General features: G+C 30.2%; 1 protein-coding gene across 3 annotated transcripts in view; it reads right to left on the minus strand.

Annotated features, from left to right (window-relative positions):
• Positions 1-26209, minus strand: part of Pgant2 (polypeptide N-acetylgalactosaminyltransferase 2) — a 354922-nt gene that overhangs the window by 86289 nt on the left and 242424 nt on the right. For all 3 annotated transcript variants that reach the window (XM_072526601.1, XM_072526600.1, XM_072526602.1), the window contains 2 exons: positions 4634-4735; positions 2411-2478 (listed from right to left, as the gene is read on the minus strand). In XM_072526601.1, the coding sequence (XP_072382702.1) occupies positions 2411-2478; positions 4634-4735 (170 nt within the window). The remainder of the gene's footprint in view (positions 1-2410; positions 2479-4633; positions 4736-26209) is intronic.

Below are 26209 nucleotides of genomic sequence, written 5' to 3' on the forward strand. Positions count from 1 at the left end.
CCTCAGAATTAAAGCATCGCGCCTTAGGTACCGAACTGCAGCAAAAAAACAAGCTCTTATAACACAACAGAAGAAATCAAGACTTATATTAATTTGCTTTTAACCATCAGCTACAAAATCAAGATTTTTGGGACAGGGTAATATTTACAGATGAGAAAATTTTTCAATCTTCTAAAAAGGGCAAAATTGGGGTGTATAGACCAGATAATAATAGATTTAATCCTTTATATATTGATAGATATCGAGCAGCGAGATTTTAGCGCCAATGTTTGGGGATGGATTTCATCTAGAGGAATGGGAATGGTATGAAGTATTGATGGCAGGATTGTTGGGAAGAATTATCTGAATATTCTTGAAAACATCATGTTTACCAGTATAGAACAGTTGTATCCAGAAAATAATTTTATTATTCAACAAGATAATTGGCCTGTTCACACTGCAAATATAATAAACCAGTGGCTCCAGAATAACAACATCGAAACCTTACCATGGCCAAACTACTGTCCAGATTTAAACCCAATCGAGAATATGTGGGGGGGGGGGGTTATAAAACGTATCGTATCGGCGTAATTTTATACCTCAAAATGCTGAAGAGCTGTGGCATGGTATACAACAGGTTTGGGAAAAGCTCTCTGAAGAAGACAATTTCATAGTTCCTTTCACGCAGATAGACCGAAGACTACAAGCTGTTATCAATGCTGATGAAAACATTACAAAATATAAATTTTATTTTTATATACCTAAACTTAGTACAGTTTTGGTCTTCCAGACCCTCGCTTTCTTTCCAGAGTTTCTTATTCCCTCCATTTTTTATTAATAGAAAAACTGTGCTTCTGCTTATGTTAAAATGTTTTGCTGCCTCTGATAGTGACCAGTTATCTTTTAATTTTGTTATAATTTTTTCTTTAATATAATGCTAAATCGTTTGTTTATTCCTTAATAATAATAAAAATAATAAAACCAACCCTATTTTATGTAAAAGCTATCATTTATATACTCTTTATAAAATGCAAGAATTCAAAATATCAAAATTTAGACCTTAATAATTATTACAATTTATGAATTAACATATGTAATCAATTGTTTGTTATTTGTTTGTTTATTTTATAATTTGCCTGTCATAAATATAATATAATGTCAGACCAATTAAATACACTGCTCAAAATGATCAAATCTTACTATGAGTCCTATCAGTTTTTTAGGAACCAGCTGTACTTAACTTTTTTTGACAATGATAGTGGTGTTCTATTCATGGTCGGAGGTTGAATTGGTAATTATCCCCCATATTTTTTAATTAAGCATTGTCATTTTATTCGGATTTACTAAAAATCCTTCTATCGAATACCAAATTCTCGTTAAGAGTAAACATTAAACAAAAGCAGGGCCAATATACATCCTTGTCTCACTCCTCTCATAACTTCAAATTTTTAGGATATTTTTTGCCCAATTTTTACTGCTACTCGCTGATTGTAGTAAGCAGACTTAAATTGTTTTATTAATATCTAAGTCTTCGAATAATAACATCAAAAGAAAACAGTGTTTATTTTATGCCAACAACGATACAGAAGCGAAATTGCGTGTCACTAATGTGTAGCGCTAATTTAGAGTGTATTTTGGCATTAATAATTGTTAACAGAGTTTTTCCTTGTACAACATGAGCGAATTGTACATGCACATGTAGTACATGTGCGAATTGTACAATTCGCCCTCTTTGGTAGCCACATCTATAACTTTTGATGCTTACATGTTTTTGAGAAAATTTTTCTTTTAATAATTTATTTTTTTATGGACTTTATACAGTTCTAGTTGAAGTTGTTCTTATTTTGGTTTAGCTAGATACATACAAAAAGAACAAAAAATTGTTTATCATTTTTTTAAAAGGGTAACAGAGCTATTAAAACTTTTGTAAATTGCCCCTAGATTTTGGTGATGTATATTTAAGTATTGATTTACTTTGTTTTAGGATTTCAAGTATGTTTTATATAGATTTACCAGTCTTTTCACAATCAACGAATGAAAAACAGAAATAAATGATATAAAATGAAGTTTATAGATTAACATTTTTATGGTATGCAAAATGTCGCATTAAAAGAAAACCGTTAAGATTATAATAATAAAAAACTAAGTGAATTTTCAGCAAAATCAATAATAAATCTAATATAACGTTCAAGTACATTACACTATTAAAACTTTGGCATTTCTATTTAAAAATTCAATAAGCTACGCTACAAGTTTTATTGAACAATATTCCAACCAAATGGGAAATTCCAAACAAACTATCTTTAATCGCATCATGTTTACTAAAAAAGATTTTTGCTAATAATTTTAATTAATTATTTTTATTATTATAAATTGTAATTTAAAGCTGTTAAACATTTTAGACATAAATCATTTAATCAAGAATACTTACGGTTGTCGCTGAAGTCATCCACAAGAATAATTTCTTTGATTAGGTGTTCCGGACTTCGGTTCAAGACGCTGAAACATTAATAGATATTTATTACAAAATATAATAAAAATAAAATGGATGTAGACGAAAGTACGACGTTAATTGACAAGCTAAGAAGAAGCAAGTGGATCATCTATTTAAATGTAATGAATTAACATTACCTGTGGCACTCAGTAAGCTAAAGACTGGTAACCTCATTTTTACTTTTAAATACTATATTTTAGTCTTAACTAATTCAATAATGTTACCTAAAGTCAAAATTAAATTTAACTTATAATACATTGTTGGAAGTGCATCTCATGATCTTTCTAGTTCTCTACATATCAATTTTAATGTTTTTTACTTAAGTTTTTTATAATAATTCTTTATATACATGTATGATTATCACATGTTCTTTTGCTGTGCTAAGTCTGTTAATTTTTAAACTGTACCTAGTTTCAATTAATTGTTTATACAATTTTATCTCTAAATGTCCATTATCGTAAGCTTTTTCACACATTTAATATCATTGACTGCTACATATCTCTTTAAGGTAACACACATGTTATAACTTCTCTATGGATGTTTGGTTTTTCATATTGTTCTTTTTAGATGAACTGATGATGCTTTCTGAGCAGAAAGCGAAACGTCTTCAATAAATAGATGAAGTAGCCACCTTCTTTGTCTTTTATTTCTCCACTTTGACCGAAAAACCCACCACTCTAGTTTATATATATATATATATATATATATATATATATATATATATATATATATATATATATATATATTTATACAGGAATTTGTTTAGAGTTGCCTCCCCTTTCAAAGGAATTGTACCGTCTCCGTTAGAATGTTAGAATTGCAGTTGTCGAACGCACCTTGGGCTTCGGATCTTTGTTTTGTAGGAACTCCTGTGCATCAGTATGTGGGGCATACTCGACTAACCCTCTTAGAATTAGTAGACGATCGAAGCAAAACATCTTTCAAGAACGAGAAAGTCTTCGTGACGAAGGTATCGTTACGTCTATTAGAGAGTCTAGAGGACCAAAAGGTATTGTGAAGCGTCTAGTTGAACCAATAAAGAATACAGGTTGCAACGTTACTTAAGATCGCTATTACACTTCCATACAGTTAGCTGAAGAACTATATGAAGATTTCGGACTCTATGGTTAGTACAATGCAACAAAGCCGCAATCATATAACTGAAGTTATCAAACATATAGCTCACGTTAGCAAAAGATCCCAAGATAGGCAATTATACTCATTTATGTTCGTCTTTACGGATTCCACCAGTTACCCTTCTCTCCTTTGTTCCTAGGATAAAGCCCACAAAAATACTAATTTTCTGATCTATACAACATGGTGACGACGTGATGAGCAACGATGCCAAGAATAAAACTGATATAAATATATTCTATAATGCGACCAAGGGTGCAGTAGACACAATAGACTACATGGCGAGTAAATACAGTTACAAGAGATCTACATGAAGGTGGCTATTGTCAAAATTCTTTACATTATTGGACATTGTTTCCTTGAACGCATTTTCCTTATTTACAATTAACAACCCACAACAGAATATAAAAAAACGTAAAAAATGGTTCTTTTTCTCTAGGAGCTAGGCATCGAATTAATAAAGGCTCTTGTTCAACGAAGGGCAGAGGATATGAAGGGATTGCATCTTCACATTGTAGTTACACTGGAGGATATCTTGGAGCAAAAACTTAAAGGCGTATATGAAGCTAAATCTGACGATAGACCTCACACTATAAACACGCGGTGTTTAATTTGCGTCAAAGAAGCTATTGGTAGAAATGAAGGTGTAAAAAACTGTCAACTGTCAAGACGACCATAGTATGGGCAAAGTGCAATATATATGTGTGTGGCAAACACAGTGAAAAAACCAATCTCTGTTTCAGTTGCAGAGCTGCTGCAGTTGAAAATTGGGAGTCAGACAAGCCTTCTTATTTTAGACTTTTTTAATAGTTCGGTAGTTTCGTAAGGTTTATACATTGCTTATATTATTATTTTAAAAAATGCTTTGTTTACTAAGCATAATATTCTGAAGTTTAATCCATTTCTAACACTTGTAACAACTCCCAATTAATATATTAGCAATTTTCGAGGTGGACATTTTTTACCCAACCTTGGGCATACATGGAACCTACATATTGTTGGGGTTATAAAGATTATTATATTTACCTGACAACTGTTCTTAATAAGGTAGATCTGGCTTCGTTGTGGAATGTAATTATGACTGAGGTAGATGGAAGTTCATCTGTCACAAACATTTTTTTACGGCACCTGCAATAAATTTATATATATAGTTTATTTCCAAATTTGTTCATAACAAATTCTTGTATAATGATAATTTTAACAATATTAAAATGAAATTTTCATAGAATAGATAATATAAACTAAGTATATGCCAATTGTCTATTACAAACAAAATAAAAAACTAAAAAATTATTATTCTTTTAATATATATATATATATATATATATATATATATATATATATATATATATATATATATATATATATATAGAAAAAATAATAAATGCAGTAAATAGTACAAAAAAAGGAAAAGTGGCATCAAATGTGGACCGCAAAACGTATTTCTGACTACTATTTTGTCTCTGATTCCAGAGCAACAACTAACTCATCCACATAGGAAGCTAAGATAGATGGGAAAAGGAACGCCACAATGTTTAAAAGATTAACAATATAATACGGATTGTGAGTAGAAGACTTATTTTCCTAACATTCATGCCTATGAATACTTTCATCGGTCTAATATATTTCATTTAATCTTTTTCATAAATACCGATAAGGTTTTCATTTCTAGATATAAAATATTAATTCTGAACATTTCTTTGATATTTTTTACTCTCTATGATGAATAAATAAAGTTGGTGTGCTCTGTTAAGCTATTTATGGTGTCAATTAATAAGTTATATCCTTCCACTATTATACAGTAGATCGATAATATCATATAAAGCCTATTCCATCAATTTACGACAGTTTCGGATCACTCATAAGAGCATCGATTTAAATGATACACTGTGCTGAAAGGGATACAAGTAGATTGTCGCAATATTTGACGAATTGTCGAAAACAAGGGCAAACACGATTTTAAACGAAAATATGGTGTATAGTATATCAATTTGGTGGAATATATAAAATAAAACAATAGAACTAGAAAATGTAAAAAGGAATTATTACTTTTATGTGATTTCCGCGATTGCAAAAATCTTTTATTCATTTTTTTAAGAGCGACAAATATATTTCCAAATCAAATTCATATTGTGATGATAATCGGCCGATTTTCATGAAGACACAAGGTTGACTCCATTAATAAAACCATATCTTCCAAAACAAGAATGGTATCTAAGTAGCCATCATCATCATCACTGACATCACAGCTCGTTACGAGTTAAGCCTTCTTCAGAATCCTTCATTCGCCCCTGTCTCTGTCAACTCTTCTCCATGCTCTTATTTGAATAGATTTTAAATCATCCTCTAGGTTAGGATAACTAAGTTTCGGTCTGCCTCTAGCTAGTTGTCCCATATGCCTTCTACTGCGTTTCTGCTCCATATGTTAGCACTGGTCTTATTTGTGTTTTATTGGTATTTTTAGACCAAACAATACGCAGTAAACAAAATATGTGTAACTGATTGTGTTTGAGAGATATACAAATAAAACATATCACAAAAAACGAGATGTGGTACTCCGGGAGTGACCAAGGAGGGGAAGCATCCAGAGCTTTCTTATCCTCTACGCACGGAATTCAATTAAATTGAATTCAATTTAATTCAATTCGATTCAATTATATTCAATTAGATTTCTAGCGATTCAATACGTCAATTTCATTTCATTTCATTTCATTTCATATCATTTCATTTCATTTCATTTCATTTCATTTCATTTCATTTCATTTCATTTCATTTCATTTCATTTCATTTCATTTCATTTCATTTCATTTCATTTCATTTCATTTCATTTCATTTCATTTCATTTCATTTCATTTCATTTCATTCCATTACATTTCATTTCATTTCATTTCATTTCATTTCATTTCATTTCATCTCATCTCATCTCATCTCATCTCATCTCATCTCATCTCATCTCATCTCATCTCATCTCATCTCATCTCATCTCATCTCATCTCATCTCATTTCATTTTATTTTATTTTATTTTATTTTATTTTATTTTATTTTATTATATTTTATTTTATTCTATTTTATTTTTTCATTTTATTAATTAATTTTATTATTTTATTAATTATTTACGCATAGAACTGCGTTTACTACTCCATGTAGTGTGTGGTAGCACGATCTCTCGTTTCATTGCGTGTCAGTGCTTTTCTTTCGTTTCAGAGTTTCTTGCGTTTCATTGCGTTTCATCGCGTTTCTTTTGTTTTTATTTTTTTTTCACCTCTGCGCGATCCTTTTCACCGATCAATGCATTCCATCTGTAGCTCGCGATAAGAAAGCTATGCTTCCAATAAAATTGTAAGCGATCGACCATTGTAATGATGCAATACTGGATAATTATTATGACACGAGTATCCATGGATTCTGTAAACTCAATTTACATGTCCACTGAAATAGACAATTGGCCTCAATTATAAAATCTTATTAGGTTATAATCTAGGTGATCCAGTTGACCAAGAGATACTTTAATCTTTTCTGGACGATGATGATTTTGAAAGTGCATGCAATGAAATGCTGAATACTTTTGAAGAATACCAGAAATCTAGAAGGAGAGAGTGAAGAGTGAAGATGAGGAACAGGATGAAATACACAAAAGTATAGAGCAGGATAATAAATCAATAAAGATGAAAAATACATTTTAATATTGCGTTACTTATTATGTCTTTCACATAAAGCAATTATTGATGTCACAAAATATTTCAGAAACTAAAACAAAATGGAAAGAAACAAAGCGTCAGAAGTTGCAAAAATGGCAGAATTGGAGATACGTTACCCAGAATAAGAGGAAAAATACACCTGACAATTATAGCAACACTTCTAAGAAATCCAATAAGGAAGCACTTCAAGTTCAATATTTTTTAGACATTTTCCATTAAGTTTCTAAGTTTACACATTTTGGCGGGTTGTTTAGGTTTAACTAGGCTGAGAATATACTGGGAGAGGCAATAACGTATATCCTAAAAGTTTTGACACTAAATATTTATCGTATTTGTTATAAAGAAGTTTATTTAAACACTAACTGGCTATCATAAAATTATAACTCAATACTTAACTAATCTATATTATCGAATTATGTGGAGTGGCGCATTCTGCTCTACCAAAAGCAAATTTCTTTGAATATTTCTCATTGAATTCACACCAATTTCTCTCAGTTTTTTGCAAATTCGCCGTCTTAATTATTGCTCTTCATTTTAAGCTGCCCAGCCTACTTGATAAGCCTTCCTAGACAATAAATCCAAAAATTCTCTATTGGAAACCTTTTTTTTCGTTCATAAGGGATTTCCAGCAGTCCACGTGTATCGCTAATAGAAATTTTGTGCAATACTATGAAAGAAAACGGTTGCGATAACAACATGCAAGATCTGTTGCGTGTTCGCGTTCGAGAAATATCGGATAGTTTTACAGAATTAAATTATGTCAAATATGTACTATGCAAAGACGGATTGAAGCGATAATAAGCCGAAAAAACAACTTAACTAAATGGTAGAAATTTCGTGATTTTCTACGAGTTTTATTTTGTGTTAAAAAAATCCCAATCAACAATTTTTTGAATAATTTGTTTAACAATAAGCTTTTCAATTAAAAAGGATTATAAAATAAGGATTTAAAGTATATCTAAAAACATAAAATCAGAATAAATTACTCAATTCGTAATATATATATTCAAAACAATCATACTTAAATCGGAATGTTTCATAAATCACCAGCGAAACAACACGCAATACTGTTTAACTATCACCAAAGAAAAGAAAATATGCTGAATACAATCTTGTAAAGTTCCAAAAATAGAAACCATTAAAAATAATAAACACGCAACTATACTTCTTCTGCAGAGTGTAACATATTTGTTTGAATTTTTTCCTACTGACGAAAATAGAAATGGAAAACAAAATTATAACGTCTTAAAATATCAACGTAATCATTTATTTTAAAAAAATATTACAAAAATAATTCTTATTATCTCAATTAAGAATTATTTTTGTAATATTTTTTTAAAATAATACATACTGATATATTTGTCTCCCGAGAAAAAGTACTTTTCTCGGGAGAATCCATAGTTATATCGAGAAATAAAAAAATAAAACTCTACAAAACAATAATACGCTCACTCCTAACATATGGTTCAGAGACCTAGACTCTGGACTCAATAAAAAGTAATGAAAACATGTTGGGATGTACCAAAAGAAAAGTACTAAGGCGAATCTATGGAGCAGTGAATGACAATGGAGTGTGGAGAAGACGATACAACTTCGGACTTTATAGAATATACCAGGAACCTGATATCGTAAAACATCAATCAATCAATCAATCAATCAATCAATCAATCAATCAATCAATAATGTCTTTTTATTTTCCATTAAAAAAAATATAATTTTCTCTTTTAGTGACATTTGTTCTGCTTGGCACATGCCATCAGGAGGGTTGGCAAACTAATATTATTCCCTAATTAATATACAAAAAATTACACTAAGGTTCATTACATCTAACAAGTTCATTAAAATTAATAAAAAATAAATGAAGTAAATTTTCATATAAATGTTAGTAATAAACTAAATGTGTATATCCTACTAAGTAGCACTTCGCACTAGACTAAACAGTAATAACAACGTATAACAGTAAGGTATATATTGCATTTAAAATGATTGAATGTGTCCCTTAGAGGGGGTGAAAGCTGTTGATATAATAATAATAATATCAAGATAGTCAAGATAGACAAGACAGATAAAAAGATAATAGCTATTCGCAAACAATATATTAATACTAATTTTAATATTTTAATCCTATTGAAATAACACCATGCTAATAGATTTAGTAATTAAATAGGCTCACTAACTCATACCTATACGCCCATGCCTCACTACAATAACCTGCTAACGCAGCCTTTCTCTGTCTCATCATAGTAACTACTTCCACTCTACTAAGTTCATGTCTACCCAACCACTTTAACCTAATATGTCTCAATACTGAACATTTTCCCAAAAAATGTATCACATCTTCCCTTTCCTTCGTGTTACACATTGAGCAAAACCTTCTTTCATCATTTCTGCCAGGGCGATCATTCAAATATAGAACTCCACATCTTAATTTAAAGAGCCATCGAATGTCCCCAAAATTTTCCATTTCCAGTAGATAATGCATGTTTACTCCTTCTTCTCGCAGTTCTTTGTAGTGTCCACAAAAATTTGATTCAAGTGCCCTATTCTCAGCCTGACGCTGTATCTCCTCCTTCTTTTTTTTATATCATATTCTCAATCATACTAGGCCAGCTTTCTCTCCATTCCCATTCACACCTTACCTCAATTCCAAATTTTTCTCCCATTCTCATCCAATCTTTCCACCAGCCACACCTTGCTCTTCTCATTTCTTTCAAAAGAAATTTTGGCAACCTATCACTCGAATATCCTAGTATTTTTTTAATATATTTTTGATGTAAATTCATTGTATATAGGCTGACTCTAGCAATACCTGTCTCCAAATCTAACATAAAGTTAGGACAATACCTTGGACAAGAGAACATTTTTTTTTATATAAAATCTTCTGATTATTTCCACCCCATCGTACTCAAAAAGACCCCATACCTGAGACCCATAAGTCAAAATTGATCTTATCACCGACTCATACACTGTTACTTTAGCCAAAAAGGGTATATCAGCCTTAGGCACTAACCTACTCCAAGCCGTGTGAATCGCTACTTTTGCCAAACTCTGGCGCTTTTTTAGATGAGTTTTAAACGTAAACCATATTAAGATAGGACGTCTGAGATGGATAGGACATGTACTGCGTATGGAACAAAATGACCCAGCTAGAAAATGGCTCCTTGATAGACCCATTGGTGAGAGAAAAAGAGGAAGACTCAGAACAAGGTTAAATGATAACATCGATGAAGACGATGAAGATGAGAAATATGGGAATACGTGCTTGGCAAAGAAAGGCGATGGATAGGGACGAATGAAGAGAAATTCTTGAGCAGGCTAGGACCCACGTAAGGTTATAAAGCCAGAATGATGATGATGATGATGAAAAAGTACTTTAGAATTAAACATATTAAAGTAATGAGTTTAAATCATAAGATCCTATCTAAATAATCAGTTTAAATAAGTAAAGATAAAGAGCATAAAGTAAAAAGGCAAATTATCGAATATTTTGAGACCCTCGTAACTATTCACTTTTTCATTACTCCACAAAAATCATTAGCCGAACAGGATCTAATTAGAGTTAGTTCTAATAACTTGGGTCTTATATGTTTGTAGAAATCTCTCCGAAAAATTGTTTGTGGCTATAATTTGAATATGCCTTAGGAACATTGAGGAAAATTAAAAAATGAAAAATCTACGCATAGCATAGCCAGCAAATGTTGCTTATGTAATTACAATTTTTTATTTATTGGGTTTTCAAATAAAAAGCTAGGAGAAATTTGGTCTATTTTGCTATTTGACAGTAGTATAGAAATAGTATTGAGCCATTAGCAAGAAATAAATTTTAGAGTATACCTATACCATACCCATACTAACGTCATCTAACGAAAAAACTGTAAATAAGGCAGGCCTGAGCAACTCAGGTTCTACCAGTCAAAAACACATTAAATTGTCATTCAACAAAAATACAAGTCGACTCCATTCATACATGAGTGATAAACAAAAAAAAAAAAATAAAAACAATCTAAATACAGGACACTCATCTTGGAATACCCAATCGAAAAAAGAATACAAAATACAAACCGATTAATGGAAGCAACGAATCGTCTACTGTAAACACCATTCCTAGAAAAGGGTCATATACATGTGTACTGAATAGGTGTTGATACGAAAGCCGATGATCTTCTAAAATTCTTGGGTGAGACGGTACCCGATATTACTTTTAACTACGTGGAATGGCATAGAAATGACAAAAACTCTACATATGTATAAGGTATCTTTCCCTTTTGATAAAATTGACGTCTACAAACCTAATATTTGACCCAAAGAAGCTGCAGTTAGGAGATTTAACTTTAAAAGAAATTTTCAGCACATACAGAAGACGGAGGAAGAAACCTAGAAGCTTCTACAAACTTTTATCAAAATAAACTAATTCGATAGGGTACGGTAAACATGTTTCATGTTAATTTGCAGCGCATTTCAAATAAAGTCGATATAATCAATGCTTTTCTTGCGGATCAAAATTTATATGACGTCATATGTTTTTCAGAGCACAAAGTGAAGAAAAATTAAAATTAATTAGAATCTTTAGCTTTTCATTAGATAGTTTCTTTTGTAGGCAAAAAAAGAAACAAGGTGGAGTTGCAATTTATGTAAAAGAAAATTTTATGTATTCTTCTCTTACTCTAAATGTATATAATGTAGAGCAAAGTGAGTTCTGTGCAATTTATGTACCTTCAATAAAAACCAATATGTTAACTGTATACAGATCGACTAAGGGTGACTTTGACTTGTTTTTGGTGAATTTTGAGCATATCATAACGTCCTTGTTTAGTAAAGCAGACAAACTGATCATACTTTGTGATTATAATATAAATTTTAAAATTGAATCTGACCCTTCTTTTGATATTCAAAATCTATTAACATCTTTTGGTCAAAAAGTAACTATAAACGATTATACTAGAATCACATTCTAGTCGAGTAGTTGCATTGACAACATTATGACAAATTTTTTTTGAAAATATCTATAGAGTGGCCGTATTTAACCCTGTTTTTCTAACCATCTAGCTCAATTTTTATTTATTGAATCTGAGAATAAAGTTGTTGACACTAATCAAACATTTCAACGGTTTATTACTTCTTTTGGTCTACAGAAGCTTAAACGTGCGCTAGCTCTAGTACAAAGATGGACTTTTTCTATGATATTAATATATATATAATTTCGGTTTACAACGTTCTTCGACGTCTTCCGATTTCCAATCTCCATCTCATTCTATCGTTCCATAGATCGTCTTCCAGTTCTCTTTCTCTGATTTCTTTATCAACTCCTTCTCTCCAACTTCTTCTAGGCCTTCCTGGTCTTCGCCTACCTCTTGGTTGCCATTCAAGAATTTGTCTTGGTATTCTATTCTCCGGCATTCTCCTTACGTGTCCGTACCATCTGAGTTGTGTCGTTTTGATGTCATCAACAATATTATGTGTAACCCCCATGATTTCTCGGACTCTCTCGTTTGTTATTCTGTCGCGTCTGGAGATTCCCGCCGAGCGGCGCCAGAAGTCCATTTCTGTTGCTCTAAGCATTTTCTCTGATTTGTCTTTTAGGGGCCACACTTCGCATCCATATGTTGTGATACTTTTTATTATGGTGTTGTATATTCTTCTTTTATTGTCTTTAGAGATGTTTTTATCCCACAGTACGCTGTTTAGTAAGGCTATGCCTTTCCTTCCCTGTGTATTTCGTTCCTTAATGGCTGCATCTAATTTTCCGTCTTGAGTGATTTTTACTCCTAGGTATTTGTAGTTATCACATAGTTTGATCTCTTGATTTTCCTCTACGAGAAGGTTATGTTGATCTCCTCCGCTACTCATGTACTCAGTTTTTTCCATATTCACTTCCAAACCCCACTCTGTAAACTCTTCTAATGATATTAATAATGATCCTAATTTTTTGACAGTCTTTGTTACCGAAACTTATAACAATTTGATATTAAAGCATTTTCCACTAAAAAAAGAACGACAAACTGCTGAAAAAAATACCCGTACAATGGTGTAATAATGAATTAAGGTCTTACAGATCTGATCTTTCTCTTATTAAACACATTGCAGATGCCACTAAGGATCCCGATTTGTTCAAAGTATATAAACAATAAAATTTGAATATAATTGGCAATTACAAAATGCTAAAAAGTCAGCTGACTGTAATTTTATTCCTAATTCCAATAATAAACCTAGATACTGCTGGAAAATAGTAAATTTCGAAGGAAACAACACAAGATCCAGTTTGGTATAACTTGATCTACCTCCAGACGAAATAAATCAATTTTTTATTAAAATTGCAATAATATAATTACATTTCTTCCCACTATTAATGTCGATGTCCTCTTCAATTATAGAAATTATCCTTCTCCGAGCAAGTCCTTTTATTTTTCGTCCCGTTGTGGAAGAAGAGGTCTCTCAAATAATAAAGTCTCTTAGTAATTCTAATTATAGGGGAGTTCACGAAATTAATAGCAAAATTTTAAAAGAAACTTACCGAATAGTTTTAACACCTTTTACTTATCTTTTTATATCAACTGGAGTATTTCCGGAGGTACTCAAAAACTCAAAAGTACTACTTATCTACAAAAATGGTCATTCCTCAGAAACTGACAATTACAGACCCATAACCATTGTTTCTACTTTTGGGAAAGTGATTGAAAATGTTATTAAACAACAACTTTATTCCTATTTTAAGTCAAATAATTACTTTAATAACTCACAATATGGATTCAGAAGTACTCGTTCTGAATGAAGTATGAACGCGGTATTTAATGTGCGCGAGGTGATTGACGGGTTTAAACGCGGAAATCGCATAGCAATTTCTCTTTGCTACTTGTCGAAGGCTTTATTTTATTCCACAAATTAAATTACTATGAAATCAGAGGTACCCCTCTTAAGCTTATAACTTCTTATCTATGTGGCAGACACCAGGCGGTGGTGTCTAAAAGTCATCTCTCAGATTTTCTATCCGTAAAACATGGAGTCCCACAAGGTTCGGTATTAGGACCTCTTTTGTTTATTATTTATGTCAACTATTTGACTTAATTCATTTCTCCGTATAAATCCGTACAATTTGCAGATGATATGACATACTTTTATGGGGAAAAAATAGTGATGATTTAAAAATGTCTTATGAGGAAGTTTTTACCAAATCTAGCACATGGTTTGCTTTATTAAAAATGACATATTTTCTTTTATTCCATAAACTATGGATTAACCATACAGGGCAATTCAACAAATGCACTTAAAATTTTTAGAATGTTAAAGGAAGCTATCAGGATTTTAGTAGGGGTTAGTTATTTAGAACACTGCCGACCTTTCTTTATCAAAGTTTATTTGAAAAAATCTAAACTTTATATTGAATTTTATAGCTACAAAATTCATCCAATTTTTCGAAACTTAAAACCTTTCGAAACGAAGTTACTTTCGAAAGATCGACATAGGAAAGTGGAGGGGAAACTGTTTTAGCTCCTCGCTGCAAAATTTAATATTATGGTTACGGATTTATCATTCAAAAGCTTCAACAGTTCTGTAGGAATTTCATCAGGTCCATTTGCTTTTCCATTTTTAGCCTTTTTTTATTGCGTATTCTACTTCTTCTTTCAATATGTCTGGCTCAGTTGCATTGATTATCTGAGTTAAGTTGTTTCTATCGTCTTCAAATAATTCATTCAGGTATTCTGTCCATATTTTTATTTTATTCTATAGATCTACAATAAGGTTTCCATCTTTGTCTTTAAGTTTACCTATTTGGCATTTCTTTATGCTTCCTGTTATCTCCTTTACTTTTTTGTGCATATTGAACGCATCGTACTTTTTCTCAGTAGGTTTCCATTTCTTCACAATGTTCTTTAATCCACTCCTCTTTGGCTTCTTTTATTCTCTTTTTTATGTGTTTATTTATTTCTTTGTACTTGTCTGGGTAATTCTTCATCTTTTTTCTTTGTTCCATCAAGTCTAGTATATCTTGTATCATCCACCCCTTATTCTTTGTTGTTGTTTTTGTAAGATGTTTCTTTCCTGCTGTTTGTATAGCTGTATTTATGTATTTAAATTTTTGGTTAACGTTGTTTGTATCGTTAATTTGTTGCTGCACTTAACGGAGGTTTTCATTTATTTCTTCTCCTGTGTCCTGTCGTATATTTTTGTTTCTAAGTTTATTTAAATCTAGTGCCTTTCTGTGTTGTCTTCTAATCTTTTTTGGTCTCACCTCTATCACAGTAACTGCCGGGTTATGATCTGAGCCTATATCAGCTCCTGGGTTCGTCTTTTACATTTACAGTACATTTAGCAGCATTATGATACCTCCTTGCTATCATAATGTAGTCTATTTGATTTCTCACTATTTTTTATTTGGTATGTTGTGGAGATATCCATGTATATAACCGTCGAGGAGGTAATTTGAAAAAGGTATTTGTTATTACGAAGTCTTCACTTTGGCAAAATTGAATCAATCGATCTCCTCTGTCATTTCTGTTTCCAAGCCCATATTTTCCTACTTGTTCTCCTACCTTACCTTGACCCACCTTGGCATTGAGATCGCCCATTAATATGTTAATGTATGGAAAGACTGACTTAATAAGTGAAGACAAACAACCTGCAACAAAAAGGTTCAGACCTGACAGTGAAGTCGAAAAAATGAACCAAATTTTAACTTTTATACCATGTAAAGAAAATAAAAAAAGTAAAGTTCAATAAACATTGCAAAATTTAATAAGGCAAGTGATGAAAAAATCGACTTATTTTATCAAAGCAGTAAGGCAGATTAGATTAATATTGTATATCATATTTGTAAGAAAAATAGAATAAAAATCAATATTGTTAATTATAAAAATACAAACAATTATAATTAATATAAGGAATATAATAATATAATGTGTAAAAAATTACCTGAAATTTAATTTACAAAATATATAAGTATTATTACATCATTGATATAAAATGAAAAAACATATGTTGATTTTCCGGGATTTTCCGAGATTTATGGGGGGTTAAAATTATGTCATTATTATTAATACTGCGACAGACTATTCGAGCAAATTAAAAAAAAAAGTAAGTATTTAGGGTGAATTTCAAATGGACTCAATTTTTCCGAGTTTTCTCATATTTTCCGACCAGTAAAAACTATGTAGTTATTCATATTTCGACGAGCTACCCCAGAATAAAAAAAGAGGCTTGCATCTGCAAAGGAAGCCGAGATAATGTAAATTTTTCCTACGTGTTGCAATTTGAAGTTCCGATGCCGAAAAAAAAAAACGGAGCTGAAACAGATATCCTCTCCATTTTCCTATGTCGATCTTTCGAATCGAAAGTACCGTCGTTTCGAAAAATTAGATAAATTTTATAGCTATAAGTTTCCATACAAAGTTTAGATTTTCATTCAAAATTTGTGCAAATTTTACTTCTTAATGTTTATAAACAATGGAGATATAATTTTTTTAAAAATAGTCACTAACTTCGTTCCTATTGGTCATAGAAGGTTTTTTATTTTTTAATGTGAGCTTTTTTACCAGCTATCCAATGGTTGTACGTACAAGTATGTAGCTTGAAAAATATAGAAGTTATTACAATTGTTTATAAGTAAAAAACATATCCCTTTTTCAAACGTTTATTTTGTAAATAATTTCGATGAAAACTCAATATGTATTTAACTTCTGAGATAGTCTAAGTCTTAAAGAATCCTATGAAATTTGCTGAATGTGTCTAGCATCATGCATAGGGCAAGCTCAATAGTTTAAATAATTAGCCTCAGGGATAAACAAATTAAATAACTTATAAAATATTTGACTGATCGGGGGGAAATTTCGCACAAATCTAAAAGATGGTAATTCCTTGATGTTTAAATGTATTAATACCATTTTATTTTGTTAATAAAAAAATTAATAAAATTTATAAATTAGTGCAAAAAAAACTGCTTTTTTGCAAATGTCTCTGTAAATTATTTATCAATTTTAATTAAAAAAACGGAAAAATAAAGATATTCTTGACAATAAAAAATGACATAAATATTGTTTATTTAAAATATAAGGGAAAAAATTTATAGACAAAAAATCAAATTGTGACCATAAATTATTGCTTAAAAAAAACGCAACGTGAAACTAGGAGTATCTTTTCATCTATTCATCATCTAGTATCCCCCACCTATGTCTTAAAAGCTTCAGATATCTGCGAAAAATTTTTCCACCTTTTTTTTTTAACCAGACTGGGCTACCCTACTTACACAAGAAATTGCTGTAGATTACGTTTTTTAGATAAAAATTGCATTAATTATAACTATTACAATATTTTACCAAAAAGTATTAAACAGCTAAGCTGTAATGTTTCGAAAAGGTTATAAAAAAATATCTTCTGAAACATTGCTTTTACTGCTCAGAAGAATATAAGGCTCATTGCAGAACTTCCACTAAATTGCTTACCGTGACTTGCCATAAATCTTCTTCTGTTATATGTGTTCTTGTGTCTGATTATATTTGAGTTACTTTTTATATTTCTTTTTTATATATTATGTTTTTTTGACATGCCGCAAACAATATTTGTATTTGTTAAGTAGTTAAATAATTAAACTCTCCAACTCCATAATGTTCAACGTTTTCTATACCTAGCATAGTTTTGTCTGATTGTCGCTTATTATGTTTGTTTTAATATGTTAATTTTTAAACCAGCTGCTCCGGAAACTAATGCAACATCGTTGAATCATTTTTTTTTTACATTTAATGGATATGGACACTTTAAATATTTCTGTTAAACTGTAATATTTTAGCAAATATGCATGGAATTTTAGAAAATGTGTCTTTAAAAAAAGTATTTACCTCTTAACCCAGTTTATATAATTTTGTATAAAAACTTTTATTAATTACTTTTACGTGAATAAATAAGTCCAATTTCTATCCGCTCGTATCTCGTTTATCTTGATAGTTAAGAATCACGCATCTCTTATTCACGTTCATCTCACTTGGAAAGTGAAAATTAATTGTAAAGCAACATACATGCAAAACTGTTTAGCAAATATTAATTGCTTTTTGTAGACTCATTAGCCGAGAAAGGTAATGCTGATACATAATATAGGAGTAAATATGCATTAAAGAGATTTCTGAAATAAAAAGAACAATATATCTTAATTATGATTAATTAAAATAAAGAACTACGTTTGGAAATTAGACTAGTAAATTTGCATATTTTAAAAATGTGTCCACACACGTTTATAAATTAAAATGGTCATACTGGATATAATGTTACGTTGGTTTGAAGGTGGTCACCTTCTCCTAACATGGTCCCTATCAAAATCTAAACTCTTTGAGAAGAGTGCCTTAAAGAGTGATTGAATTGAAATACCTTGGACATAATGCATATTTAATTGTAAGATAATATAGAATATAGAATAAGTACCCTATCCCATTCCATCTCGTACACATATACCTACTTGGAAAGGTATTTTAGGCCTGTATCTGGTACCAGATGTCAAAAGTCGTCATCCATTTGGTATCCTTGATTTCATTTATGATATTTCTGTGTCCTAATCCATAAGAAAATAAAGCAATACGAAAAAGAATAAGACAATACATCATAAAACCAATACCGAAAAAATCGAAAATTTGATTGAGGAAAACAAGAGCCGACTGTAAAAAACTCTAAATAGCAAAGGCCGATAACAATTACAACAGACGAAAGGCAAAAATGTAATCACTATAAATGACAAAAACTAGATAATAAATATTGTGGAAGAGTACTATACAGAATTATACTTATCCAACCTAGCAAAACCCGAAAACCACGATATGAAACGAAGAATACCAAATGTAGTTAAAATCTTAGTGAACAAATGCCTCTTTGGGGGTGCTATTCCAACCTTTTGGCAAAATGCGCAGATACTTTTACCACACAAGAAAGGAGATAAACACAAACTCAAAAATTACAGACCAATAGGCCTGTTACCATATCCGTATAAACTTTCTTAAAGGTTATAGTACCATAAAACACCTACAGATAATACCGACACTTATTAAAAAGTGTAACGAATACAGAAACATCGGTAAGATAGTTTCGAAACAAATTCAGATTTCTGCTTTAATCTGGAGCCTTCTAAAAATTGCAAGGCATAGCCAGACGTTGATAAAGATGTTAATAGAGACATGGGGAATCTAAAATTTGCATTCCACGACATGTCTCCTCAACTAAGCAAAAATCCTTAACGAATTTGTTTCTTGTACTCATACAGAGTAGATCCGAATAAAATGAAAAAGACAGAAAAGATTTGATTTCACGTTCAAAGCGTCTATGTATCTGTTGATACGTATTTCGACTTAATAAGTCTCATCAGAACAGTTATTCATAGCCGTTCTTAACGTGAAAAATAATCTTCTCTGTCTTATTAGGAAGCAACAATAAATTGGCTTCGTTACGGACGCAATAGCGACATCTGATAGAAAAATCGGTAAGATAGTTTCGAAACAAATTCAGATTTCTGCTTTAATCTGGAGCCTTCTAAAAATTGAAAGGCATAGCCAGACGTTGATAAAGATGTTAATAGAGACATGGGGATAGAAGATTATTTTTCACGTTAAGAACGGCTATGAATAACTGTTCTGATGAGACTTATTAAGTCGAAATACGTATCAACAGATACATAGACGCTTTGAACGTGAAATCAAATCTTTTCTGTCTTTTTCATTTTATTCGGATCTACTCTGTATGAGTATAAGAAACAAATTCGTTAAGGATTTTTGCTTAGTTGAGGAGACATGTCGTGGAATGCAAATTTTAGATTCCCCATGTCTCTATTAACATCTTTATCAACGTCTGGCTATGCCTTGCAATTTTTAGAAGGCTCCAGATTAAAGCAGAAATCTGAATTTGTTTCAAAACTATCTTACCGATTTTTCTATCAGATGTCGCTATTGCGTCCATAACGAAGCCATTTTATTGTTGCTTCTTAATAAGACTAAGAAGATTATTTTTCACGTTAAGAACGGCTATGAATAACTGTTCTGATGAGACTTATTAAGTCGAAATACGTATCAACAGATACATAGACGCTTTGAACGTGAAATATATATATATATGAATATATATATATATATATATATATATATATATATATATATATATATATATATATATATATATATATATATATATATATATATATATATATATATATGTATAAGAATAAGAAAAAAGAAGTACTTGTGACTCTGGAACAAATATATAACTGTTTTGGATGGGTTGGAGTCAATAAAAGGGCTATTGGTTAACTATTTTTTTTTATTCTCGAGCTTTCAATTGTGTTTACAATTATTATCAAGAGCTAAAAAAGACAAAATACTTACAAGGTTGAACTAAAAAGAAAAGTAATAAATTTAAAAGGACTTTTTTGGAAATGGTTTGTATTAGCAAAAATAATAATAGTTTAAACAAAAGATCAGAAATTCAAAATTTAAGCAAAATTTATAATTATATTCTTTCTTTATGATTTATATATAAAACTTGTAAAATGTCATATTTAATTCTCCATATATCTGTCACATTCTTTCAGACATCTGTCAACGGTGAATAAATCTTCTTCTTTTTGTTACTAAACAAAAAAGAATGTTTAAACGAAATTTTACTTTTGGCAATATAATTGTCAAAAATAAAAATTTTATGTTGGCATTTATGACATTGAGGCTATTTGTAATTGGTTGCTATTTGAACTTATTTATAAATTCAATTATTTTTATATTAAAAAAAAAAAAATGTTTTCAAAATTATAAAAATTTTCGGAGAAACATTTATTAGATTAAAACATTTTTGTATTAAATATTAAGATGTAAGCAGTAATTTTTACTTACCAAACTAATTTTTATTTGGTAAGTTAACAAAAATTGTTTTTTCTTTTTAGTTCAACCTTGTAAGTATTTTGTCTTTTTTAGCTCTTGATAATAATTGTAAACACAATTGAAAGCTCGAGAATAAAAAAAAATAGTTAACCAATAGCCCTTTTATTGACTCCAACCCATCCAAAACAGTTATATATATATATGTATATATATATATATATATATATATATATATATATATATATATATATATATATATATATATATATATATATGTATAAGAATAAGAAAAAAGAAGTACTTGTGACTCGTTTGGAACAAATATATAACTGTTTTGGATGGGTTGGAGTCAATAATAGGGCTATTGGTTAACTATTTTTTTTATTCTCGAGCTTTCAATTGTGTTTACAATTATTATCAAGAGCTAAAAAAGACAAAATACTTACAAGGTTGAACTAAAAAGAAAAAACAATTTTTGTTAACTTACCAAATAAAAATTAGTTTGGTAAGTAAAAATCACTGCTTACATCTTCAAAATATTTAATAAAAAAATGTTTTAATCTAATAAATGTTTCTCCGAAAATTTTTTTAATTTTCAAAAAAACATTTTTTTAATATAAAAATAATTGAATTTATAAATAAGTTCCGGAAGAAATCTTTCAAATCGCATTATTTCTCACAAAAGTGATTGCAGAATTAAAAAAAACCATCTTGTGCTTTGGCAGAACATGTAATCGATAAAGACCATATTATGGATTTTGATAACATTAAAATTTTATGTAGTGAAAGTAATAAATTTAAAAGGACTTTTTTGGAAATGGTTTGTATTAGCAAAAATGATAATAGTTTAAACAAAAGATCTGAAATTCAAAATTTAAGCAAAATTTATAATTATATTCTTTCTTTATGATTTATATATAAAACTTGTAAAATGTCATATTTAATTCTTCATATATCTGTCACATTCTTTCAGACATCTGTCAACGGTAAATAAATCTTCTTCTTTTGTTACTAAACAAAAAAAGAATGTTTAAATGAAATTTTACTTTTGGCAATATAATTGTCAAAAATAAAAATTTTATGTTGGCATTTATGACATTGAGGCTATTTGTAATTGGTTGCTATTTGAACTTATTTATAAATTCAATTATTTTTATATTAAAAAAATGTTTTCAAAATTAAAAAAATTTTCGGAGAAACATTTATTAGATTAAAACATTTTTTTATTAAATATTTTGAAGATGTAAGCAGTGATTTTTACTTACCAAACTAATTTTTATTTGGTAAGTTAACAAAAATTGTTTTTTCTTTTTAGTTCAACCTTGTAAGTATTTTGTCTTTTTTAGCTCTTGATAATAATTGTAAACACAATTGAAAGCTCGAGAATAAAAAAATAGTTAACCAATAGCCCTATTATTGACTCCAACCCATCCAAAACAGTTATATATATATATATATATATATATATATATATATATATATATATATATATATATATGTATATATATATATATATTTTTTTTTTTTCTAGATAGATCATTTCCAATCATGACTAAAAGTATACGCCCCCTAGTCTTTTTTGAACTGTATCACGTGTTCAATGTTCTTGCCATCAATTACGATTTAACATCGCAAGAGATCATTAGCAACCTAGCAAAGGTAATGCCGAAGAAAGTGTTTCACAAAATTTAATTTGTAAAAATTCGTTTTTGATAATCAGTTTCTGTTCCGTTAAATATAATTTATTATAATCACTGATTATGTAGTAACTCAGAAAGTAGATATTAATTATAAGGAAGTAGATAGTAGTAAAGTAGATATACTTTATTAGGAAATAAGTATCTAAACAATTAAGTAATGGAATATTTGAAAATGAAAGAAGTTTCCATTTTAATGTCCCTTTGTTTTATTATGTTATAATCTTTCTTAACAAAACGTAAACCCAAGAATATTTTTATTGACGGTATTTTAGAAAGTCACGAAGATAATGCAACATTTATTAATACATTATGAAAATTGATATACAATTTTTATTACCCTTTAGCCAAAAATTATGTATAACGTTTACTCATACATTTTTGCCATTGAAATAAAATTATATCTCAGTCGATATAAAACGTATCATTTTGTATTCAATTTGAACTGTTCCCTTTTCGAAATTATATTCATTTCAATGGTTACATAACTTTGCGGCATACTAATCAGCTGCAATAAAAGCAATTGGTAGAGCAGATGGTTTGAGAACTGATATTTTACGTAAAAAGAAATTTGATAGGAGTTTATAATTCCTCCGATGTAGATAATGTTGAAATATAACCTCTCAAATCAGACACATATTGATTCTATATTATTATTTCTTGAACGATCGTTAATTTAGTTTTATAAATCATGTATACTATCTATTTCTATTACATAAAATAAAATTTATATAGGTTAATATAAATGAATTTTGTGATAATAGTTTTTATAATTAAATATCTGTCATGACCAGAACAACGAATGAGCAGTTGTTCCCATCCAAAATTAATACATGAAATATTTGAAATTATGGTTATATGTTCGGTACTGCCTCAGTAGTGCTCGATTAAATTTATGGAAAGACCTTTAGTTTCAATGATCTTGATAATTCTTTGCACCTGATCGTTAGTAGACTGATTTCTTCCGAAGCCCAAACTGTTATGGCAATAATATAGGTACTTCCTTCGATGATAGTCTTTATTAGTTTTTTTACAGGGATCTTTCAATATTGTTTTGAAAGTACAGGCAATAGCGAAATAGAACTGTAAAACAAAATCTTGTTTGTTAGCTTTTTGTGGGAGCAAGATTGTGCCTAAATACATAGATATAACACATTGAATAAGCGAGTAAGATTGGTGATAACTTTCTATCATTGTTTTAACATTTCACTTATTACAAGATCGAAACCAAAAGCTTTTTGAAATATTATTTTATTTTCTATGGTAGGTTTGATTTACAAAGTATTTGGACCTTTTCATAAGTAATATAAATTATACTGAAATGATGGCATCTTCTAAAGTAAAATCTTCTGGAAGCAAACTGAGCCTTCGTTCAGATTTCTGAGCGATGACTATTTCAAGGGGAAACACCATTACAGGTAAGAAAAATTATAATAGGGTCTTGGAATGTGGATGCCTTACAGGTAAGAGTGTGCAGCTAGTAGATGCGCATAAAATAAGGAGAATACAAATTTTTACATTCAAGAGACAAGATAGTAAGGACAACTAGGTGAAGGATACAAACTGTTGTATGTAGCAAAAAGTAACACTAGAAATGGAATTGATATAATTGCTGATAGTGAAATAAAAGATAACGTAGTATAAGTTGTAAGAACAGGCCGTAGAATAATGTTAGTGAAATTTGTACTTAAAGAAGTATTGAATGTTGAGTGTATGCTTTCAAACATGGCTGAAACTAGCAGAGGAGAAAGTTATAAGAGGAAGTGATTTTAATGCACATGTGGGCGAATACAAGACAGCATATGACGCAATTCATGGAGGAGTAGGTTTTGGAATTAGAAATTAACCTGAAGATGATATACTTCAATTAGCAACAGCATTGCACATGCGAGTGTTAACGTATTCTTTCAACAGAGAGAAACCCAACTTATTATGTACAAAAGTAGACAAAATCGCTTCCAAATAGATTATCAAAAAAAAATATCGGAGAGGACCACAAAAAAATCAAGTGGTGGATGTTGAAAGACAAGAAAGAAGGTCTATTCAAGGCAAAAATAGTAAAAAAATGTGTTGAAACATGAAAGGACGCCCTAATACAATTTGGAGGAAGATGGCTAGTATCATTAGAGACACTGCTATTGAAATACTTAAAAAAATGTCAGGAAAGAAGTTTGAGAATAAAGAGAAATATCATGTCATGAAACCTATACAACTCGGTCCTCAGCACCGGGCAGATGTTTGATCATCAGAGGATGCTAAGAATCTCCGACTTGATAGGAGAAAGACTAAACTGCGCCTTAGGACATGGAATAGTAGAACCTTTTTTGCGTAAATTCGATAATGCCATAGAAGAAATGCTTGGGCTTAACATTGATATCCTAGTAATTAGCAAAACCAGATGGCCAGATAGTGGCATGTGCAAGAAAAATGAAACACATTTTTACAATTCAAGAAATAGTGATCCAAACCATGAAAATAGTATAAAAAAATCCATACGCATTGGGTATTCAGACAAATATACTCCAAACTAGTCGATATAGAAATTTTGAATATGTTGCCTGTGTGAATCCATTTCAAATAGGTGAAAAGAAATAATAAGACTTACTCACAATCAATTTATTCTACTACCAACGACCGGTTTCGCATACTATAATTTGCTATGCATCTTCAGGTCAATGGTACATGGTAAACTAACTGCTGAAATGAAAGAAAAAGAAGCCGTAATTAAGCTTCGAAAAAACCTAAGACGATTTTTAGTTCACGTGAAATAGGCGAGCCGTGTAGTTGTAAAAATAAATGTAGGGAGAAACTGCAAGGTAATCATGAGCATTTATTTAAGAAATTTTGGGAGTTGGGCTCATTCGACCTTCAAAACAGTTATCTCATTGGGAGTATCAGAGTAAAAATAAGAATAGATCGTACAAAAAAAATACAGAAAAGTAAAATTTCTAGAAGAAAATATATATTAAAGTACAAAGGTTGTATGTTTCCGTATCTGCTAATTATCATTTGATAATTAAGTCGAAAATAGATAAGTGACAAAAACTGGATGAAAAGATAAATCCAAATTACTTTTAAATTGTTTATAGTCCGGGCGCTTGGTTAGAAATAATGAAGGGCACCTAGTGACTGCTATGATTGTTGGTTCTCGCTAAAATGGTCCAACAAAATGAGGATCCGCAAACACTTAACGAGGTACTGTTAATACAACAAAATAGTACCCTCTTTCAGGAAAATTATGCAAGGTCCCAGAATGAACAGATACTGTCCACGGCATGAAAACAGACAGAAATGGAGAAGATTTACGCTACGGATAGAGTAAATCAGCTCCAACTCCAGTTAGATAACTTACAAAAATTAAATGAAAGGTTGCA

Source organism: Diabrotica undecimpunctata, chromosome 3, assembly GCF_040954645.1.
Source record: "Diabrotica undecimpunctata isolate CICGRU chromosome 3, icDiaUnde3, whole genome shotgun sequence".
NCBI lineage: Eukaryota > Metazoa > Arthropoda > Insecta > Coleoptera > Chrysomelidae > Diabrotica > Diabrotica undecimpunctata.